The sequence below is a fragment of the Empidonax traillii genome, unplaced genomic scaffold (assembly GCF_003031625.1).
Source record: "Empidonax traillii isolate 1590-97213 ecotype Southwest subspecies unplaced genomic scaffold, ASM303162v1 scaffold1812:size58645, whole genome shotgun sequence".
In the NCBI taxonomy this organism is placed as follows: Eukaryota; Metazoa; Chordata; class Aves; order Passeriformes; family Tyrannidae; genus Empidonax; species Empidonax traillii.
Genome location: NW_020957005.1, coordinates 39,939 through 58,645, shown reverse-complemented (window position 1 = coordinate 58,645; position 18,707 = coordinate 39,939). Strand labels below are relative to the sequence as shown.

General features: G+C 43.9%; 1 protein-coding gene across 1 annotated transcript in view; it reads right to left on the bottom strand.

The window, feature by feature from the left end:
* Positions 1–9,849: 9,849 nt before the first annotated feature.
* VOPP1 (VOPP1, WBP1/VOPP1 family member) overlaps positions 9,850–18,707 on the bottom strand; it is a 21,734-nt gene continuing 12,876 nt past the window's right edge. Inside the window, 3 exon segments of the mRNA XM_027908710.1 lie at positions 9,850–10,311; positions 13,893–14,029; positions 16,044–16,121. Coding sequence (XP_027764511.1) covers positions 10,130–10,311; positions 13,893–14,029; positions 16,044–16,121 — 397 coding nt within the window. The 3' untranslated portion in view covers positions 9,850–10,129.

Below are 18,707 nucleotides of genomic sequence, written 5' to 3'. Positions count from 1 at the left end.
ACATTTAAGCCAAGGTTACATGGGAGAACTAAACCCTGGTTTGAAGATTTATACCCAAAAGAGGCCTAAAAATGTTTCATCGGTTCTCAGTAACAATGTAGATCACAATGTTTGTGTTTAGTTTTTTTAACTGGGTTTCCTGAAGACTTTCACAAACATGCACATACCAAGAGAAAAAAAAATTAATCCCCCACTAAGTATGTAATCAGAAGGGAGTAGTGGGGGGGAGAAACAGACCTGAACAGACCAACGAACGGCTCTGGGATCGTGCTTACACCGCATATAGCTCCAACTCAAGGGCTTGGGCACCCTCTGGTTAGGATCATCTGTTTGCTAGCAGGTTACCCAAATTGCAGGGGAAGCAGGGAGAGACCTCGCAGTTCTTTGCTTTGTAGGAATCTTTGTACTGTATTTTGAATAAGCAGTGGTTTGCATCCAAGCACGGAAGTGCCAGGGGAACTTGTGGCCCCCTTATGCTCTGGGGAGCCATAAAGGAGAAATAGAGGGTTGTTATTGAATTGATCCCAGACACAGTTGGTAAGTCATGTATGTCTAATGTAGCTACTGCAGCAGTGTTGATCAAACACAAGAAGGACACTGTTAACTCTATTTAATGGTAATCCGTCTTCTGCAATGAAATATTGATGACCATAATTGTCTAACTGCATTTGTAATGATTTTTCATAAGGCTTGGGGAGAGCAAATAAATAAAACTAAATAAGGGCAGCTGGAGATTTAATACTCTAAATTGGTGCACAGAAGTGAAAGAAAACCAAAATGCAACTAACAGCCCTGAGTATGTGGATAAATTAAGCACTTGATACAGATATGAAACTAATGAAGTATTAGAAAAATTTTGACTGACTATATCTGTTCTTAAAGCATTTTTCATTGACTTGTAGCAGGATTGATTTACAGAAGTCCAGCCCACCTAATTGCATTGTTATGAAAGTGAAACTGCTGCTATGAAACCACATATTTTAAAACCTGAGTGCAACCTTGTCATGGTTGAAGTAGGACAAATTTATCTCAGACAGACTTGTGTGTCTGCTTACACTGCTTTACACTTTTCACCTCTTAATGATATGCAGATACTCAAGCTTGCACTTAACAGTCTTGAATAAAAATACATTTTTTAATGTTTCCCCAGTTTGCTGAATGGTGTTTGGAGTATGGTGCACATGGATGTCGTATTCCTGACCGACCTTATTCTCTCTTTGAAGGTAAAGTGATGGTGTTGCAAATGGGTTTGTATTACAGGAAAGAGGGGCATCCTCGCAGTTTTGGGACATGCTTACGGGTTGGGAAGTCTTTGGTGGGTTCCTCCACTATGAGGTGGGTTCACCCACCCCTATCACCGCCTCTGCCTAAAAGAAGGCAGAGTGGTTGGGGGCTGGAAAAGGACAAAGGAAAATCATTCGCTGTCTTGCAGCTTTCACTCCTGGTTGCACTTCAGCAGTTTCCAGTGTAACCAGTGCTGCTGTTACTCTCAAATAAAATTCTGCTGTGCTGATGCTGCTTGGTTTAAAGCAAACAGAAGTCTGGGCAGCACTTCTGTCACAGGTGGTGTCACAGGGAGAGGGGCAGCTGCGGGTAGGGGGTCTCAAACTAGTTGCCTGAACTGGTTGTCAGAACTGGACCTTCTCTGCCGCAATACTGAACCAAGGATAAGGTATGAACCCGGAGGATGAGCTTGAGCTCAATTTTCCTCGAGCTGGAAAGAAATGCAGGGTTCCTGTGGGCTTTTCTGTAAGTTCAAAGACGCTGTAAATGACTTTCCTAGAGCTTTGTATTATTTTTATTTGTAGTTTGTTTTCTCTCCTGTACCTCATCCTCCTGTTACAGAATCATTATCAGGGAATGAGAGAGACCCAAGTGGCATTTTAATTAAGGTGGCGCCGCTGCCGCTCCACGAACGAGCCTGGTTCGCCACCTGCCGCAAACGCGTGGAATTACAGCAGGCGGAGCAGGGGTTATTCTGCAAATAAACCAGCCCAGGGTTGTGAACACCAGGGAGCAGGAGTTATGTGCATCCCTCCAAAAGAGAGAGTTATTGTCTTAACGCTTAAGGGAGACAAGCATAATTATTCCCGGTAGCACCCTTGCATGCACTTGTTGGGGGGGGAGAGGGGGTTGGTGGTAAAAGTGGGCATATATTCTGTTGTATAAATGCTTTGAAATTTGTTGAGAAGGTGAAGTAGTGCCAGCAGTAGGATGATTTGTACTTGAATGTGGACATGTTTATTTTAGTTCTTAACGTCCGAGATTTTTTAGAAGAATCAAGAAGTCTCATATTTCAGATAAAGTCTTAATTTTGGGATTTGTTTGGTTTTGTAGCCAAAACTGAACTTGAAGTTGTCCAATTCCGCAGGTACCTGCGTATTTTCTGCAGAATTTGCATGTGCATTTTACAGAATTGTTCTTAATTGTTTTGTTTCCATCAGATGCTGTAATTCAGGAAGGTTCCTTTATATATGCATAGCTATTGGTAAAGTGGAATTTTAGCTTGATCTTAAAACTGAGCTTGTAGCTGTATGCTCTCCTGCTGTAGGGTGTCTCTTTTGTCTGTCACCCCAAGAGTTCTGTTAGGTGACGCTGATGTGTTAGTTCTTTGGGCTCTGGATGGCCTCTTTATGAATAGTGAAGAAATGAATCTGTACATCACAAGTATAATAAAGTTTTGGCTTTTTTTTTTTTAACCAGTGAAATGACAAGCCAGAGCTACTCCAATAGTGAGGGATTGCCCAAACTAGGATTAACTTTTTCTCAATTTGAAATAGCATTGAGGCTGTTCAGGTGCAAAGATGTTAGTAGAGAGATCTTGGTTCTTGCCTTTGACCTTTTCAATAAAATTTTGTTTCCTGGACAAAGTACAGATGAACTTGCCTTTCTGTAGGCCCTAAATTCACCTGCTCAAAAAGAGAACTAGTGAGGGAGGTGTTCAAACCTGTGCTGTTGCCTTTGCTGTCAGCTGTACTATTTTAATGTCAAAGATGCACAAAGATCTCTTTCTTGTCATGTTTTAGGCATGGCTGGAGCTATTCACTTCCTCTCGGATATTTCAGTACCGGAGACTTCCCAGTTTCCAGCGTTTGAACTTGGACCTCAGAGGAGGGAAAACAAAGTGGAACAGGACAGCTAAAAAAAACGTCATTTTGAAAGAAAACGGATGCCGAAAGAGATGAGACTGTTTAGTGCCTCTGATACTGAACCAACTCAGTGCTGAACCGACAGATGGCTAAACCCCTTTTCTCACCTCTCCTGCCCCAAAGGACCATGAAGTCATTAGAGCATGAGCAGGAGAAGCCACATTTAAGTTCTGTTGAAGTGACACCCCTTCAGATGTAGAACAAGAGAAGTCAAGTTTTGAACTTTCTCTCTTCCGTTGTATTTGTCTCCTCCAGGTCTTTGACACGCTCTGCACGTTTATTGGTGTTGTGTGTTGATTCGAGTCTTTCTGTTGTTAGCAAAAGCTGGTCTCTGTGTGAATCTCCGTCCTGTACCTTCGTGCATGACTCTCAGCAGCAGTGTTGCTTTCTGCAGTACGGTTACCCAGAGAGTTCCACCTTATGCCAGAGAGTTTGCTGCAGGACAGTGCCCAGCTCCACTGGTGAGCTGGCAGCTCTAAAAAGAGATGACAAATGTTTTTTATGTTCATATTTTTCCGCCTTTTTCTCTACATTCCCTCCAAGCTAAGCTGATGGAGATCAGTCTGTTTTGATGAAGAGGTATGAGGCTTATGTTTTCAGAAACTTAGCAGGTTGGAAGGGTTCTGACTTGTCCTTTGCTGCTGTCGTGGGAGGTTTTTTTGAAAGTCTGAAAGAGAGCCTCCCTTTGGCACCTGGACGTGGTTAGTGTGTTAGGTACTTACAGCAGGGTGGAGGTGCTTTTCCTCACCTCTGCAAAGCCCTGTCCCATGGCACGAGCTTAAACTGCAGGTGGAATCACTTGGACTAAGCTCCCACTGCCACCACCACCAGAGCCAGGACAGCATAACTGGGCTTCTCCTCTTCTGTACCTGGATTTATAATAAACCTGTCCTGCAGCAGCTGGAACAGATGAGTAAGGGAGGGCGTCAGGGCAAGTTTCTCATGCAGGTAACTCGGGATGACTGTTATTTCTGAACCAAGGTGATGATTTGTTCTGGGCCCTCCCCTCCCACCTCAGCCCCTTTGCATTTAGCCCACATAGTAGTTAGTACAGGAGCAATAAGTACCAGCTGCTTGTGGAGGCTGCAGAAGATAAACGAGCAATATGAAGCCATTGCTAGAGGCTGTAACTGAAGTATATTTCATCCTAAAATCCAAACAGAAAAGCTCTTTGCCCTTAGTTTTAACTGCTGCTAGTGCTTTGCTTCCCCCCTGTAGTGTGGTGAAGTTGTGAAATACTAGAGCAGCCTCCAGGTGCTCCTGAATATCAGGCTCTTGGTTTGGTAGGAGAAATGGAACATACTCTGAGTGCACTTACAGGAGGCTTCTGTTTTCCAGATAGTAGGTACATTTACTGCTTGAGACAGGTAAGTGTAGCACTCTCTCAGTTGCTCAAGCTCTGTGGTCATCCTTCCCCCAGGTCTCCAGTTGCTCTGTCTTTCCAGGTGCTTATTTTAATTGATATCTTCTGTTGGATGTGAGTGTGACACATGGCAGAGTTCGACCTTTCAGGCACGCACTGGGATATAGGTGACCTGTGGGCCATCTGCTGAGCTCTGCACTGGTATTTGTAGTCCAGCTTGGAGATGTCTCATTCCTGCACAAATCTCTGAATTGTAGCAGATGACTTCCTTGAATGTGTTACAATGTTTGTTACCAAATCCACTGGGATGCTAATAGATTTCCCCGTTGAGTTCTGCTGGACAAACAGCAGCAGTGTTAGTGCAGGAACAGTGATGTTGGTTTGTCAGGGAGGATTAAGACAGCAGCTGGAGAGACTTTTCCACCCCTCTGGCAAAGGGCAGAAGGTGAGGTGGGGGCACCAAACCCAGCTGTACCTCTACAACCAGGGATGAGGGAAAGTGCTGAAAGGCAGTGGGAGTGAGGAATGCTGCATGGCAAGCAGCTGGGCTGAAGCAAACAGGAGCAGAGCAGCAGAAAGTGCGGAGTAGGGAGAGCTGATTAATGCGAGGGATCAGTGAGGAACAGGGAGAGCTGATTACAGGAGGCAATGCACAATGTACCAGCAGAGGACATCTCAGTGAGATGTTCCCCCATGCCCCAAATCCCAAGCATGTGTTGTATGGACCGTTTAACTATGGGGTCAACAAGCAGGTTTTTTCATTCAGTGGTTAGATGCATATTGGCCTAGGCTACTGAGTTTGGAATGCTTCCTATGGGAGGTGATTTTGGTTTGCTGGAGGCCAAGGGGAATGAAAACTTGCTAGTTTTAAAAATATACAGGTATGTACACACTCAGAACAGCTTCATACTGAGGAGATCTCCAAGATGCTTGAGTGTACCTGTCATAGTAATGAACAAGTCAACTACAAGCTTGTTCTGTACCACAGCCAGCCTTCTGCCACCGTGGGGCCTGGCACCATCATCCTCTGCAGAATCCTCTTGGAATTGAGTAAGACTGGAAAGTTGAGTTGAGAAGCATCTGACAGTGCGTCTGCCTCGTCTTCCTGACGTGACTTTCCCCGTGGCTCCTCCTTTCTGTTCATCACAGCGTTGTGATATGTAGGTGGCCCATTAAGAAAGGATGTAGGTGAAAAAAATGTGTTTTACCAAGGCATTGTTTTCCAAAATGACATCAAACTAAAAATGTGGAAAAATCCCCTGGTTTGCTTTGTCTGTGTGTAATAGTCCATCTGTTGCAAAAAGCAGTAGTTTTAAAAATGGAGATACTCTTTGGGCAGAAAAAGAGGAAAAAAAATGCTGATGTTTTGTTCTTTGGCTTTATTAGTAAAGATCCAGCTATGTGGTGGTAATTTGTGTGGGGTTATTCTTTCTTCCCTGTTGTCCTTCCCTCCAGCACTGTGGTGATCTGACAGCTGAACTGCTTCCCCCTCTCACAGTCCTTCAGGATGAAACATGTGCCAGAAAAGTGGGCAAGTGGGCAAATCACTTTTCTTTAACCTTCACATTTTACTAGCACTGCAAGCCCCTTTCCTGCTGCTTCTCCCAGGTGGTTTTTAGAGTTCGTTGCTCAAGTAAGTGCAGAATGTTGCTTTCTTTCTGGCCCCATAGGTCCTGTTGAAGAGTTTGCATCTAAAGCCAGACTCAGGATGACCTGGTTTTTAAAACACATGCAGGAAATCTCTGTCCAGCTGATTGGCATTTGTTTTCCAGCTTTGAGAAAGTTTGATGTGTTCCTCGAGCTAGGTTTTAACAGAAGGAAACTTCAGGCATGCTGCAAGCAAGGGTCAGTATTTCTGTTTCAAAAAAAGTCCCTTGTGCCACTCATGGCTGTCTTTTTGCCACCCAGAGAAACTGCTGCATTTTTGAATTAGGGGCATTAGTTCTGTACAAATTCAGCTGTAGCTAAATAAATGCACTGGGGCTTTTCTAGCACAAAAGATCTCTGCAACATCAAAACGGCATAGGATAGAGAGGTGGGAGGATGTATGTGTGCAGGGTGTCAGGTAATAGCTGAGCAGCAGGCTGCTGCCTGAGCCCTGTCCCATTAGGGTGTTTTATGCAGCAGTCTTTCCTGGTGAAATTGCTCAACTTTTCTCCCATTTGTTCTCAGTGGTTGCATGTTGATTCACAGGCAGGGCAGCTGTTATTTGTATGCAGGGAGCAGCAGGGACCTGACTTTGAGCCACAGGTTCCCCTTGACATCTGCGACTGGACTGCTGTAAATCCAGCTGCAGCTATTAGATAAGACAGGGCTAGGCAGGAGGAGAGAAATAGAGTGAGACACAGCTAGAGATACATCTATCCCTGGGACTTCTCTCACTGCCTAAAGCCAAAATAACACATCTATGCAGGAAGGCAGTTACCTCCATCTACAGGGGTTGAGGTCAGAGGGCTGCTTGTCACTGTTCCCTCTGTTTTCTCTGCTGTCCCCTTTACCTTGCAGCACATGGTACCTTGGAACAGTGGCTGCCAGTACCACCTCTCCTCTTTAATTGCCTTATTATCAGGGAGTTGCTTTGTAGAAACTGTCTTACGCTGGATCCTGTCCTGCATGGTGTCTCAGGAGTCATTTCCCTGCCAAAAAATAAAACTGTAAAAGCCCAGAAGGCAGCTCAGGTGGTGATAGGGCATTAGGGAGGAGGACTCCCATAGCCACAGGGCCTACAAAGACATCCTGGCCCATTTCTCTCACCCACTGAATTAGCAGTGCTAGATCTGAAAAATAAAATTTAAAAAAAAAAAAAAAAAAAAAAAAAAAAAAAAAAAAAAAAAAAAAAAAAAAAAAAAAAAAAAAAAAAAAAAAGCTTCAGTCTGTGAAAAAAACATTATAGCTTTGCTGACCTGTGTGCCAAGTGGCTTCTTGGATACATGCATATAAAGCTAACCCTTCTGAGGGTTTTGGGGTTGGGTTTTTTGTTTGTTTGTTTGTTTTCAGTGGGGAAGAAAGAGGAATTATTGCCTTTGCTTCTTCACGTGGTCGGAAGAGCTTGTTGGAAAATGTGGTCCCAGCTGTTTGTTGTCACAGCAGCGTAAGCTGTCACAGAGCTCTGAAGGAAAAGACCAAAAAAAAAGAAGCCACCCTCAAAACAAAAGAGCCTTGTCTTTACATCATCTTCTCCCAAAGTGATGAAACACAGGCCACATCGGAGCTCCAGGCAACGTGTACCAACAATCCCTCATAGTGCCTTTGCTTACAAAACAGTGTACCTGGAGATTTCATTGTAGCAGAAGAGGACTGAACCCCTTCTTGTTCTCATTGCTGCTGGGGCCAGGGCAGCAGAGACCTCAAGGGTTTCCTTACACACCTGCTCACAGCCTCCTCACAGGTACAGCAGACACATTTTCAGGATGCCCAACTGAAGAAAGGACTGCAAGGGGTTATTGCTTATGTTCCTGGCTCCTCACTCAGGTAACAGTGGCTCCACTGAAGTATCTCCATTCTGGCCAAGCCTCGTCAAGGCATTTACCACCCCCCCCCTCCCCGCCGTATCAAACACCTCTGAAAGAACCAGGAAATGGATTGCAAGACATTAAATCACATTCCTGATGTAGATGAGGCGATCTCGCAGGCAGGGAGTCAGCTGCATATGGGCACAGTGCCTCTGGGAAGGGACAGGAAAGTGCCCCACGCATCCCCAAATCTCCCAGCCACCAGCACCAACCTTACTCTGCAGCCGAAGCACCACCCTTGTCTCATCAGCGAGGTACCAAATCTCTGTTGTGTTAGAGGGGGCACAGCAGGTGCATCCAGAGAATTGCGACAGAGAAAGCACCAAATCACCACGGGGCAGTTCACATTAGCAAAGCTGCAGCAGCTGGCAGCTCCTAGGGCATCACCACTGCCAAGTAAAATCCTGTTGGAATTGTCGAGGCAACAAGAGGAAAAGGCACGTAAACAATCTGCAAGTAATTCATATGGATGCCCACCACAGGTGTTGTGTTTTCAAGAAGAGAGCAAGCACCAAGAAATTTGCTAACAGGCGAGTCCATGTGTTGTAAGAGGTAGCGTCATCCATCAACACCAGGAAATAAACTACCCAGACTTCAGGAAAACTTCACCTGAAATTGAATTTCAGTGTACAAAGGCTTCTATTCAATGCGTCCAGGACAATGCCAGCTGTCATAGATACATTTCATAATATAAAAGGACTTAACAACATCTATCTACTAACATGAGGTCTGTTGTCATTTCTATTGACAGAAAAAGGTTGGATTTGCTTTTTAAAAAAATCGTCTTGTACACACAACCACACTCAGTGACATACACAGCTTTACACTTCAAATGCACACTAATTTAGAAAATATATACAGTTGTGGTGTGCAGATAGAACTCGTATTCATATAGAAAATTTACTTTTTTTTGTTACCTTATGTGTCTGTCAAGCCTTGGCTGCACACACAGAAGTACTTTGCTTTGTCCCATCTGTGCATCAGGTCAAATAACGCTATGAAGCACCTGCCCCAAAAAGTTATTATTTGCCTGAACCTAGAGAGGAGAGCAGATTTACAGAGGTGTCACCTGAAGATGGCAGCTTCACTTGGTACTCTTTGTGGCAGCAGTAAGACTGTAATGAAAAAGCTACTATGTCTCTGGGACTAAACTCCCATCAACATCAAAGGGAGTGAACCTGCAACTATGCTCCTATCTGTTCTTACTGTAAAAATATTTTCCAATTTAGGGAAGAAAACCTACGTATTTCAGTGTTTCTACCTGTTCTGTCGAGAGGTACAAGTAGCTCAGGTTGTAACACCTCCCTCTCACCACAAACATTTAGGTTATCTGTCTCCTACAATCTCACTGCTGGCAAAACAAGGTGAGCCGCGATGTCAATCACAAAGGCAGCATCCAGGTGAGGGGCAAGAAACTCGAGTCCCAGTCCTTCACTGTTTGGATTCATCATTTAAAGTAACGACTCCCTCTTTTCTAGGGCACTTGGCAGAGCCCCTGCCATGCCTCAGACAATGCCTGGTACTCTGGTCACAGCGACTTCTATTGCAGCATCTTTTTGTATAACATCAGAACCAAAGTGTACAAGAAAAAAAAAAAAATCACAAAAGAAAAATACCGTAGTCACAATTTCTGATAAGAGCATCGCCCTACCACTTCTACCCTCTTTCTCTGTCATTTCCCTTAGATGTGGGGGACCCCACATTTCTGCTGTGGGGTCTTGGGAGGGCGCATGACTCTGGGGCTCCATGAAGAACTGCTATCAGTAACCTGCCACAACGCAATTAAAACCATGATTAAAATGAACAATAAATAAAGAGAAAGACGTACAGGTTTTAAATATAGGTTTCCATTAAAAGCATTACAAAGACAACTTCTCTCATTTTGAAGACAAAGAAAAAAATCCACTTCTACTAAAAACAAAAGAAAAAAAAAAATTTTAAAAATCACCCCCTTTGCAAATAACTTTAATGAGGAAAGGTGCAGGGAAGGGAGGGAGAGAGGACTTGGAGAACTAGCAAGTGTTCAGAAGGGCAGGTGCCCTCCATCTCGGCCGTTTTGCAATTGCACCTTCTTCTCGCACAGTCAGGTTAGAGAGCCAGAGTCCTCACGTGGAGGATTTCACCACCTGCTCGTAGGGGGGAGGTGGTGTGTTGCAGTAGGAAGGTGGGGGCGGGTAAACCGGGTTTCCTTGCGGGGAATTGGGCTGGACGTGGAAAGCCATAGCCATGGGATTCATCACAGGTCCACCTGGATCTGTGTAATACGGCACTCCAGGTTGTTGTGACCCTGAAAGGAAGAAAAGGAGAGAAAAGGCATCAACAACAGCAGCGACATCAGGCTGTGCTTGCCCAGGGCCTGTGCTCTGTGCACCTGGACAGATTCAAGTTTTTTTCAAAGTGTTCATCAGAGGAAAGACAGGGAGCTATCTTTCTCCCTTCCAGAGAAAACCCAGACTTGCAGGACTACATTCACTTCTTCAGATATCACCAGAAGGTTTCAATTTTGCATCCAATGGAAATCACTTAGTGAAACAAAGGGCACCACTACTCCAAGCAACTACCATTTGAAAGGGAAAACAGCAATCATCTCTGTTCAGTTCCCCTGACAGAAAAGCTACTGTGTCTGCAGAGAGGAGAGGTGTAGGATCCCAGACAGACAGGAGGAGTTTCTACCGTGGCCCTTACTCAGGTGTCAAGTCTTACAAAAGGACTTCATAGATTATTTTGTGGTGTACTGGATCTGCTGATAAGCCAGAGTGCATCTCAAATAGGTAATTTCCCTTCTAGGCATGATACAGCTTGGAAGCAAGAGGCCAAGATGAAGCCAGTTATGGCTGGCTAACACAATGGGACAAGATTGTTTCGCACAGATTAAGTTTAGGAAATGACGCCTGAGCCTGCAGGGACAAGGAAAGGAAATGTATGATCAAACACAAAATTCCTTGGCTATGACACGTGAGGAGTAACAGAGGCTGCTGCCATTAGGAACAAAGATGGTGTAACCCTCCTCAGATATCACAGTGGGTGGTGAAGATGACCTAATGTAATTGAATTCACAGACTGTCTCTATCTCGAGATGTAAATTAGTTTTCTTCTCTTTCTCCCTGTCTACTTAAATAAAGATGGACTGAGAAAAAAAAAGATCATGTCTGACCAACAAGTTTTCTTCTTTTGATGCTAGTCTGTGTTTTCTAAAATGACACGGCCTGTAAGGGATCTTCCCCTCAATCATTCCTTTCCGTCACCTTGGACCCAGTATTGCCACAGAGGGAATACAGGCTTCTTTAAGCATTCCTACAGGAAGGAGTTACATGCCAAGCCCCAAAACACATTATTACAATATTAAATCAGAGAGGGAACGTGGGCACAAACTGTCCCAGAGCCTGGGGTGTCTGCCAAAGGAGCTGTGTTTGGACATTCAGGAGGAAAGAGGATAGAACGCAGATCAGGAATGAAGCTATTTCCTTCTTAACACAGTAATTTTTAAACACACCATCACAATATCTTTCCCTTTTGCCTGTGTGAGTGAAGAGAGCTGCTCCCTAGCCTCCCTACTTTGCTGCAGCAATGAGAAGCCCCTGCTCTGCCTCCATTTATAACATCAGTTCATGGCTGCAAGAGAGCCAGGCTGGGCTCTTACCTCTCCAGTCTACCCTCTTCTGTAGCCTTTTTCTTAAGAATTTTTGTTTAGATGGACAGTTAAATCCTGCCCAGCTCTGCATTTCTCATTTCCATCTCTATGGGAACGTGGAGAGGTTGAGGTAGCTTTCTGCAGCTTGCTCTTTAGGAAAATAACCATTTGCATTAAAACTTAGGTGTACTATTGAATCTGTGGGGGAGGGAAGTGTGGACACCAATCTTTCAGTCCACTAAACGCAGAAGAAAGTAACATCTGAATATCAACATCCTTGTGGGATCAGCTGGGAGAGCATTTAGTAAGTGACTGTAAAGGGACCTGACCACTGCCAGCACCTGAACTGCCAGTTTGGGGTTATGTAGGCCAGGACTGAAGTGAGGGATACCACCACATCTGCAAACGGCTTCCTGTGGGGGGGGGGGTTCAATTTACTTTCCCAATCAGGCCCAGAGAAAAAGCATGCCCAGCAGAAGATGTGGCTTCTGTCATTGCAGAGAAAGGAGGAGACTGGCAATGAACCACGTTTTAAAGGGCTCCATCGACCTCAACAGTGAATTGCCTACTACAACCAAACCTGGAAGAGGTGGAAAATGGGAACTTGGTTGTCTACTAAGTCCCATTGCTTTTGACTGTTGAATATTCCTAGATAAGTAGAAAAACTAAAACAAAACAAACAAACAAAAAAAAATAAATAATGGGGTTAGCTCAGAGCCCAAAGCTTTTAAGTAACAGTAACAACAATCTGGAAGCAGGTGCCATAAGCAGGCCAAAGACCTTGTGCTTATTTTATATTTGTCCGCAATTTGTGTTCCATGAAGGGTCATGAAAAAGTAAAACTGTGCTCTAAATTTAAACCCAGTGTTTACCAATCCAGCCAAAGGCACTACTCCCTGTTCACATAATCTCAAGGGTATTTTTCAGGCTTAAAAATATCAGTTTAGTTAGATTGGCTCCCCCCACAGATCAAAAATACTCTCTGTTCAGTCAAGGAGAAAAACAGATGCAGAATGGAAGCCCTAAAAAAAACCCTCTTAGGATTTAAACAAGGAGGGTGAATAAAGTTAACCATTTAGACATGAGAGAAGGCGAGGGAATGCAGTATGAGTTCATGCTTAGGGATAAAGAAGGAGCATTTCCAAAGTCTACGCAAGGATGTGTAATAGCTGGCACTGGAGCAGCGAGAGCCCAAATGCTGCATTTCTGCTCAACATTCATAGTCCCAGCAAGCTGGGGGAGGGGAGGGACACTTTTCTAAGGAGGCTGCCTTGATGCAGCCACAGTATTGCAGAGATATAATAGCTCAGAAGAAGATTTTTGATAGATAAGTTTTAGGCACCGCATTTGCAGAGAGGTCCTCCTTCTCATTACAAAATGTTCAGTTTTATTTCCGTGACGGTCTGGGAGGAAAAGTGCCAGTGTCCCAAGCATGCCTGCATATATGTGTGTGTACTTTCACTGGCAGACATTAGCACCGGCCTGTGCCACGTGGAGAGCGGTTAAAAATGTCTCAGTTGAGCCCTGCTGAGGCAGGGAGAAAGAAATCACCAGAGTGTGTGCTCAGATAAAATCTCAGCACTGCAGAAGGTCTTTGAGCTAGAGAGAGCTGCATTTAAAATAAGGCACAAACAGCTTCTGCTTACAAGCGAGTCACATTTTGAAGGATTCTCCCAACTGGAACTATTTAACAGAGGGGAAGAAATTACAAACTTAGAAAGCAGTATTGCCAGAGGAGGCCTCTCGCTAGGTAGATCCTCCTGATGCTCACAGCCAGTACTGACCAGAGAGACAGCAAGCAGACTAACAACGGGATAAGGACCACTTTGCCAGAGAAAAACTGTAGCACAGAGCATTGAAGGCAAATAAAAAAGACTTGCAAAGACAGCCAGATTGTGGAAGAAAACGCTAGGCTTTCCTTCGCCTCTGCCAGATGTTATCAACTCTTTCTTCATGGTACTGTTGATTCTGGATACCTATCCTTCTGTCTACACTGCAAAGGGGGAGCTTGCTAGCCTCCTTCCATGCCTGGACACTGCAGCTGAATAAAGCTGTTTGAAAGGCTGAAGATGTCACTCATCACAGGAGGTGGCTGCGTGGTTTAATCCACTGTGATCCCCCACTGGAATCCCCCAGTTTCCAAAACCCAAACAAGCAAAAGCTCAAAGCCCACCCTTTTAAAATACCTTGGCAAATGTAAGAAACTAGTGAAACTTGTATAACGAGCAGTCTCTGACCTGATGCGGTGTTGACTGGTTGTCTGGTGTAAGACACATTAAAAGTAGGTTCTTCTACTAATGGAGGAGGGTACATCCGTCTGCGGATAAAGAAACCAGCTCCGCAACAGAACAAAACTCCCATCATCAAAAGGAACCTGAGGGGGGAAAAAAAAAGAGGGAAGTCAAAACCCACCTGCATTCAGGCAGCTCTCAAACCCAGACTGTTCACTGAAAACACTTTACATCAGCCTTTGACTTTTATCGGGGTTTCTTAAATAGGATGTCTCTTGAGAGCGGGCCTGTCATTTCAGGCAGCACTCATGGGGCACTTATGGATGCATTACGGGCATCTTCAGTAAAATACAAACCTCAAACAAAAACACCCTTGACCTTTTCAAAAGTTCATGTTCATACCTGACCGCTGCCACCAGGATGCTGAACTGGAATTCCAGGTACAGCTTCAAACTGTGCATCTTGGATGCAAGGTTTATAGCATCTAGGCTGGTCAGGAGGTTTGTGGGAGACAAAGAGGAATACTATTCTGCAGCTGCCATTAAAAGAAGATTCTTAGGTGTTCTTAAATTACCCAACACTGTAGTTTTGTCTCCCGTGGGAAATATGGTAGCTGGCATTTAAGCTCAAACCAGAAGACTGGATCATTCAGCACTGATAACAACAAGCTTTGCTCTGTGCTTCCTAGGATGGGGCATTACATTCTGAAGGAAAAGGACACGATTTTGCCTCAGTTCTCCCTCCTCTCAGCTGCTTTTTTGACCTAACTAAACTGGCCTCATCATTCCCTTGCCCTGGTGCCGCGGAAGCAGGAACATGCAGTGAGGGGACATGAGATTTTGTTCTTTTGACAGTGGCTTTCAGTGTGTTTTCTTGAGGAGTTATCAGACACGCCAGTGACTCACGCAAGCTCTTGTAAATACACATGGTTCTTCTGCCTGTAATTGTCCTCCCATTTGGTGGCCCTTTACTGGAAGACAATGACAACTGTGCTTTTTTGGAAGGGAAGGAAGTTGTCCAGAGGCAAGCCTACACACCAAGCTTATCTCCTCTGGAGAATTCCCGGATGTCTGAGAGGAACAGTATTGCACACAGCATGGCAGCAAGACTAATTTCACGCAAAGGGTCAAACTCTGTTCTTGTTTCTACATTAGAAATGAGAGCAGAAGGAGGTCCTGTTTCCCTGAGCCAATATTAATACATTCCCCTTTGGCAGTACTCCTGCAAAGGATTTGTTCTGAACAGAAAAACAGAGATTTACGACGTCACCCCAGGGATTGGGACAGAGAGCTCTTCAGTTACATCAGTAAGGATTGTACACTGAAATCCTACAGTCAGCTTTGGGAAATCTCTGTATTATAGTACATATCAGGCTTCTGGTTTTCAGCGTTTATTTGTTTCAGTTTTTAAGGCTTTTATTTTTTTAATCAGACTTAAAGTTCTGCGTAAAAATGCCTGAAATCAGGTTTTCTAGGAGACTATTTGCTTTCTCTCTACTGCAATGAGACAATGAGAAGGTTTTATTCAGGTGCTTTCTTAAATTCCACTCCGAAAGGACTTTACCTTATTTTTTCATTATGCATATAACAGTGATTAGTTTAAGCTTTATCCAGATTACTGGGCTGCTGGTTTCACAAGCTCAAATCTTTCTGCCTTCTTTTCCCTTGCTGTCATCTCCAGTAAAATCCTCATAGTCATAAATGTACTTCCCTTCCTTTTTAATTGAAGCCTCAATTCAGCTGGCAAGAATATATTAAACCCTGCCTAAAAGCACAATCCTCCTCACACAATCCTCTTTTAAAACTGAGTGCCCAACAAAACTGGATGAATGCTGCTGCTTGGTAGTAGCTAGGACAGGCATAAAGAATTCAGCAATTTTGAATAAAAATGGGACCACCGCCTGTACAAACCCACAGGATGCAGAAGCAGGAAAGGTCAACCTGACATGAGTAACCTTTTCCAGTGTTTTCTCACTACAGCAGGAGAATTTTATAAGCAAAACCCCCAAAATCATTGCATTTCTATGTACACCTATACTTTACTGCATACTTGTACTGCTGTACTTTAAAGTGCTAGGGCTGGCAATACTCTCATTTAAGTCCAACAAACAAGGCAAGATGAGGACAAACATAAAAACTCCCAAATGCCCTGACTTACCAAAAATACCACAGTCGCTGGATAGAGAGAGCTCTTACACAGCATCTTGAACCACAGCAATCCTCGTAGGAGCGACATCTGCAGAGAAACGAAGAGACAGGGGCATGAGGGGAGTGGTTGTCACTCAGCTTAAAATGCCATTCCCGACCCTGACACCATTCGCACCCCTGACCAAAGCATTATTTACGACGCTGCCACGAGCTGAGGAGGCAAAGCCTCCCCAAAAATGTTCAAGGCCAGGTTGGATGGGGCTTTGAGCATACTGGTCTAGTGGAAGGTCTCCTGCCATTAGAGGGGCAGGTAGGAGTGTTGGACTAGATGATCTTTAGAGGTCTCTTCCAGCCCAAACCATTCTCTACGAATAAGAACAGATTACCTTTGGCTGGATAAAGCTGTCAATCACATGTGTGGCACAGCTCTCTCACTATTCAGGAAATTTTTGACTGTTATTGAGACACTACCTTCCTATACACCAAATCTCAAATCACCTCAAAAAGACTGAATGCAGTGTTCAGTTCTATATAAAAAAAGGACATATCACAAAGAAAAGCAGTATTTACTGTGTTTTCTTTCACAGTAAATGAACGTGAGAGACCTCAAACAGACATTTGGGGTTTTATTCACTGCAGCGGACAAGAACTGCCAGGAAAAAACTGAAGATCACCCACTCTTTGCAAATCAGCACATCCACATACCAAAAGAAAAGAGGAAGTGACCACAGCTGGATTGATCTTTGTAAGGGTGCTCACATCTGTTTGCTTAATGCAAATATTTATTTCAGCACCTGATCTGCTTAAAAAAAAAAAAAAAAAAAATCCGCTCAACTGCATGACTGTGCTCTCATATTTGTATGCAAACAAAAAATCTTCAATTGAATAATTGTACAGTCAATTACACATTTACATGCTCAATTAACAAGCCTTCACTCCCTTCACTCACGAAATGCATCATCACATAAGCTTCAGCCTCTAACTGGGGCCGGGGGAGGATGCTCTACGGATAGATAATCAGCTGTTTTGCAAGTGAAAACAGCTACATACTCTTCTGATGACAAATAAGTAGGATTTATTCAAGCAAGCTGGAGGCTCTGACAGGATCACTATGGCAAGGTTCATTAATAGACTCAGGCACCCTGTTTGAGACTCAGGCAAAGGAAGTTGCTTGTATCAAGAGAAAACACACACTTTGCTGTCACTGAACCTGAAAGCGACCCCATCTCTGACTTTCCTTCTTTAAAGCTTGCCAGGATCCTAACAACTGCTCATACTCCAAGCTACCAGACCTCACAAAACTACTAACAAGACTTAGCAAGTCAGCATCAACTTCAGTCCTGTCGGGACTACAAGACATATTAAATTCATGGACAGATTCAGGTCCCTTAAAAAAAGGGGCTGGAAGCTGCTAAACCTTCTGTTGAACCAGTGGTCTACCATGGCCCTTTCGCTCTTCAACATGCTTTGGCTTGGAGCAACTTCAGCCACCTTGATGGACACCTGCCCCCTTGGCTGATGCTGCACACCAAGGACTTTGTTAGGCCAGAAAAGCAGAGAAGAAACAGAACCCATAAATCCAGAAGCCCTTCTTGAGAGGCCATTAAGGCAAAAATGAAAAGAAGGATTTTAGGGATGTGAGCAGTCTTCATCTCTGCCTCCACATTGGCTCTGTCAGTTCAGACACCTACACCTGACCATACACAGGATGGGGAGGGGATGCACCATTTCTCAGAGACCCAAGACCTTAATAACTTGTAATAACTTAATAAACTTGTAATAAAATTTAAGCTAAAATAGAGAGGGAATGGAAGCTGCACGTACACCTCTCCTATGCCCAACCCTTGCATTGCTTATTTTGCATCTGTTTTCTCAAGAACCAGAAGATATTACACATTTTAAAATGTATAACACATTTTTAAATTTATATTTACAGTCATTTAAATCACCAAATTTAAAGGAGCATCTGTATGAGAAGTATAGTACCTGAATTTACTTTTTATTTTTAATCATTAAATGATCTAGGCTTACAAGATCAGCACCACTTTAAAAGTCTCAAAGGCTTAGCTTTTACTCCTGCAAAAGAGGGCTAAAGTACCAGATGGAAGTCAGAAAGGCTACACTGCTGAATGTTTATGAAGCTCCTGAGACCACTGATGGCAAACAAACAAGCCATCAAAAAGAAGTTTTGCCTTCCACGCAGATGACTGCACTTTCAAATGGTTGAAAACAATGATGTAAAGGACGGAGGAGTCTCTCATTGTGCCAGTTCCTGATAATCCAATTTCTGAGCCAACTCATCCAAGGTTAAGCACTGTGCTTGCTGGGTGGATCTATGAAGGTAAACCTGTATTACCACTCAGAGGCAAATCCCTTTGGGATCTGACACTATTAACTTCTTCACTTTTTAACCCATAAAGCCACACAGGGGTTTTATTTTGTGTGCCTGTGAGAATGGACACATGTACCCAGGTGTAGGAGCCCGGAATCAAGGACAATGCCATGATAACCTGCTGTTTGTATTCCCCACCACCTGAGAGCAGCTCCAAAAAAGACTGGAAGAACAAACAAGCCATTTGCTGACACTGCCATCAGGCTAAAAGCTCTGTTGACCTCTTGTTCTTGATTTAATGCGCTATGAAAATACAACGCAGCTTCTGAGAATATCGATTCA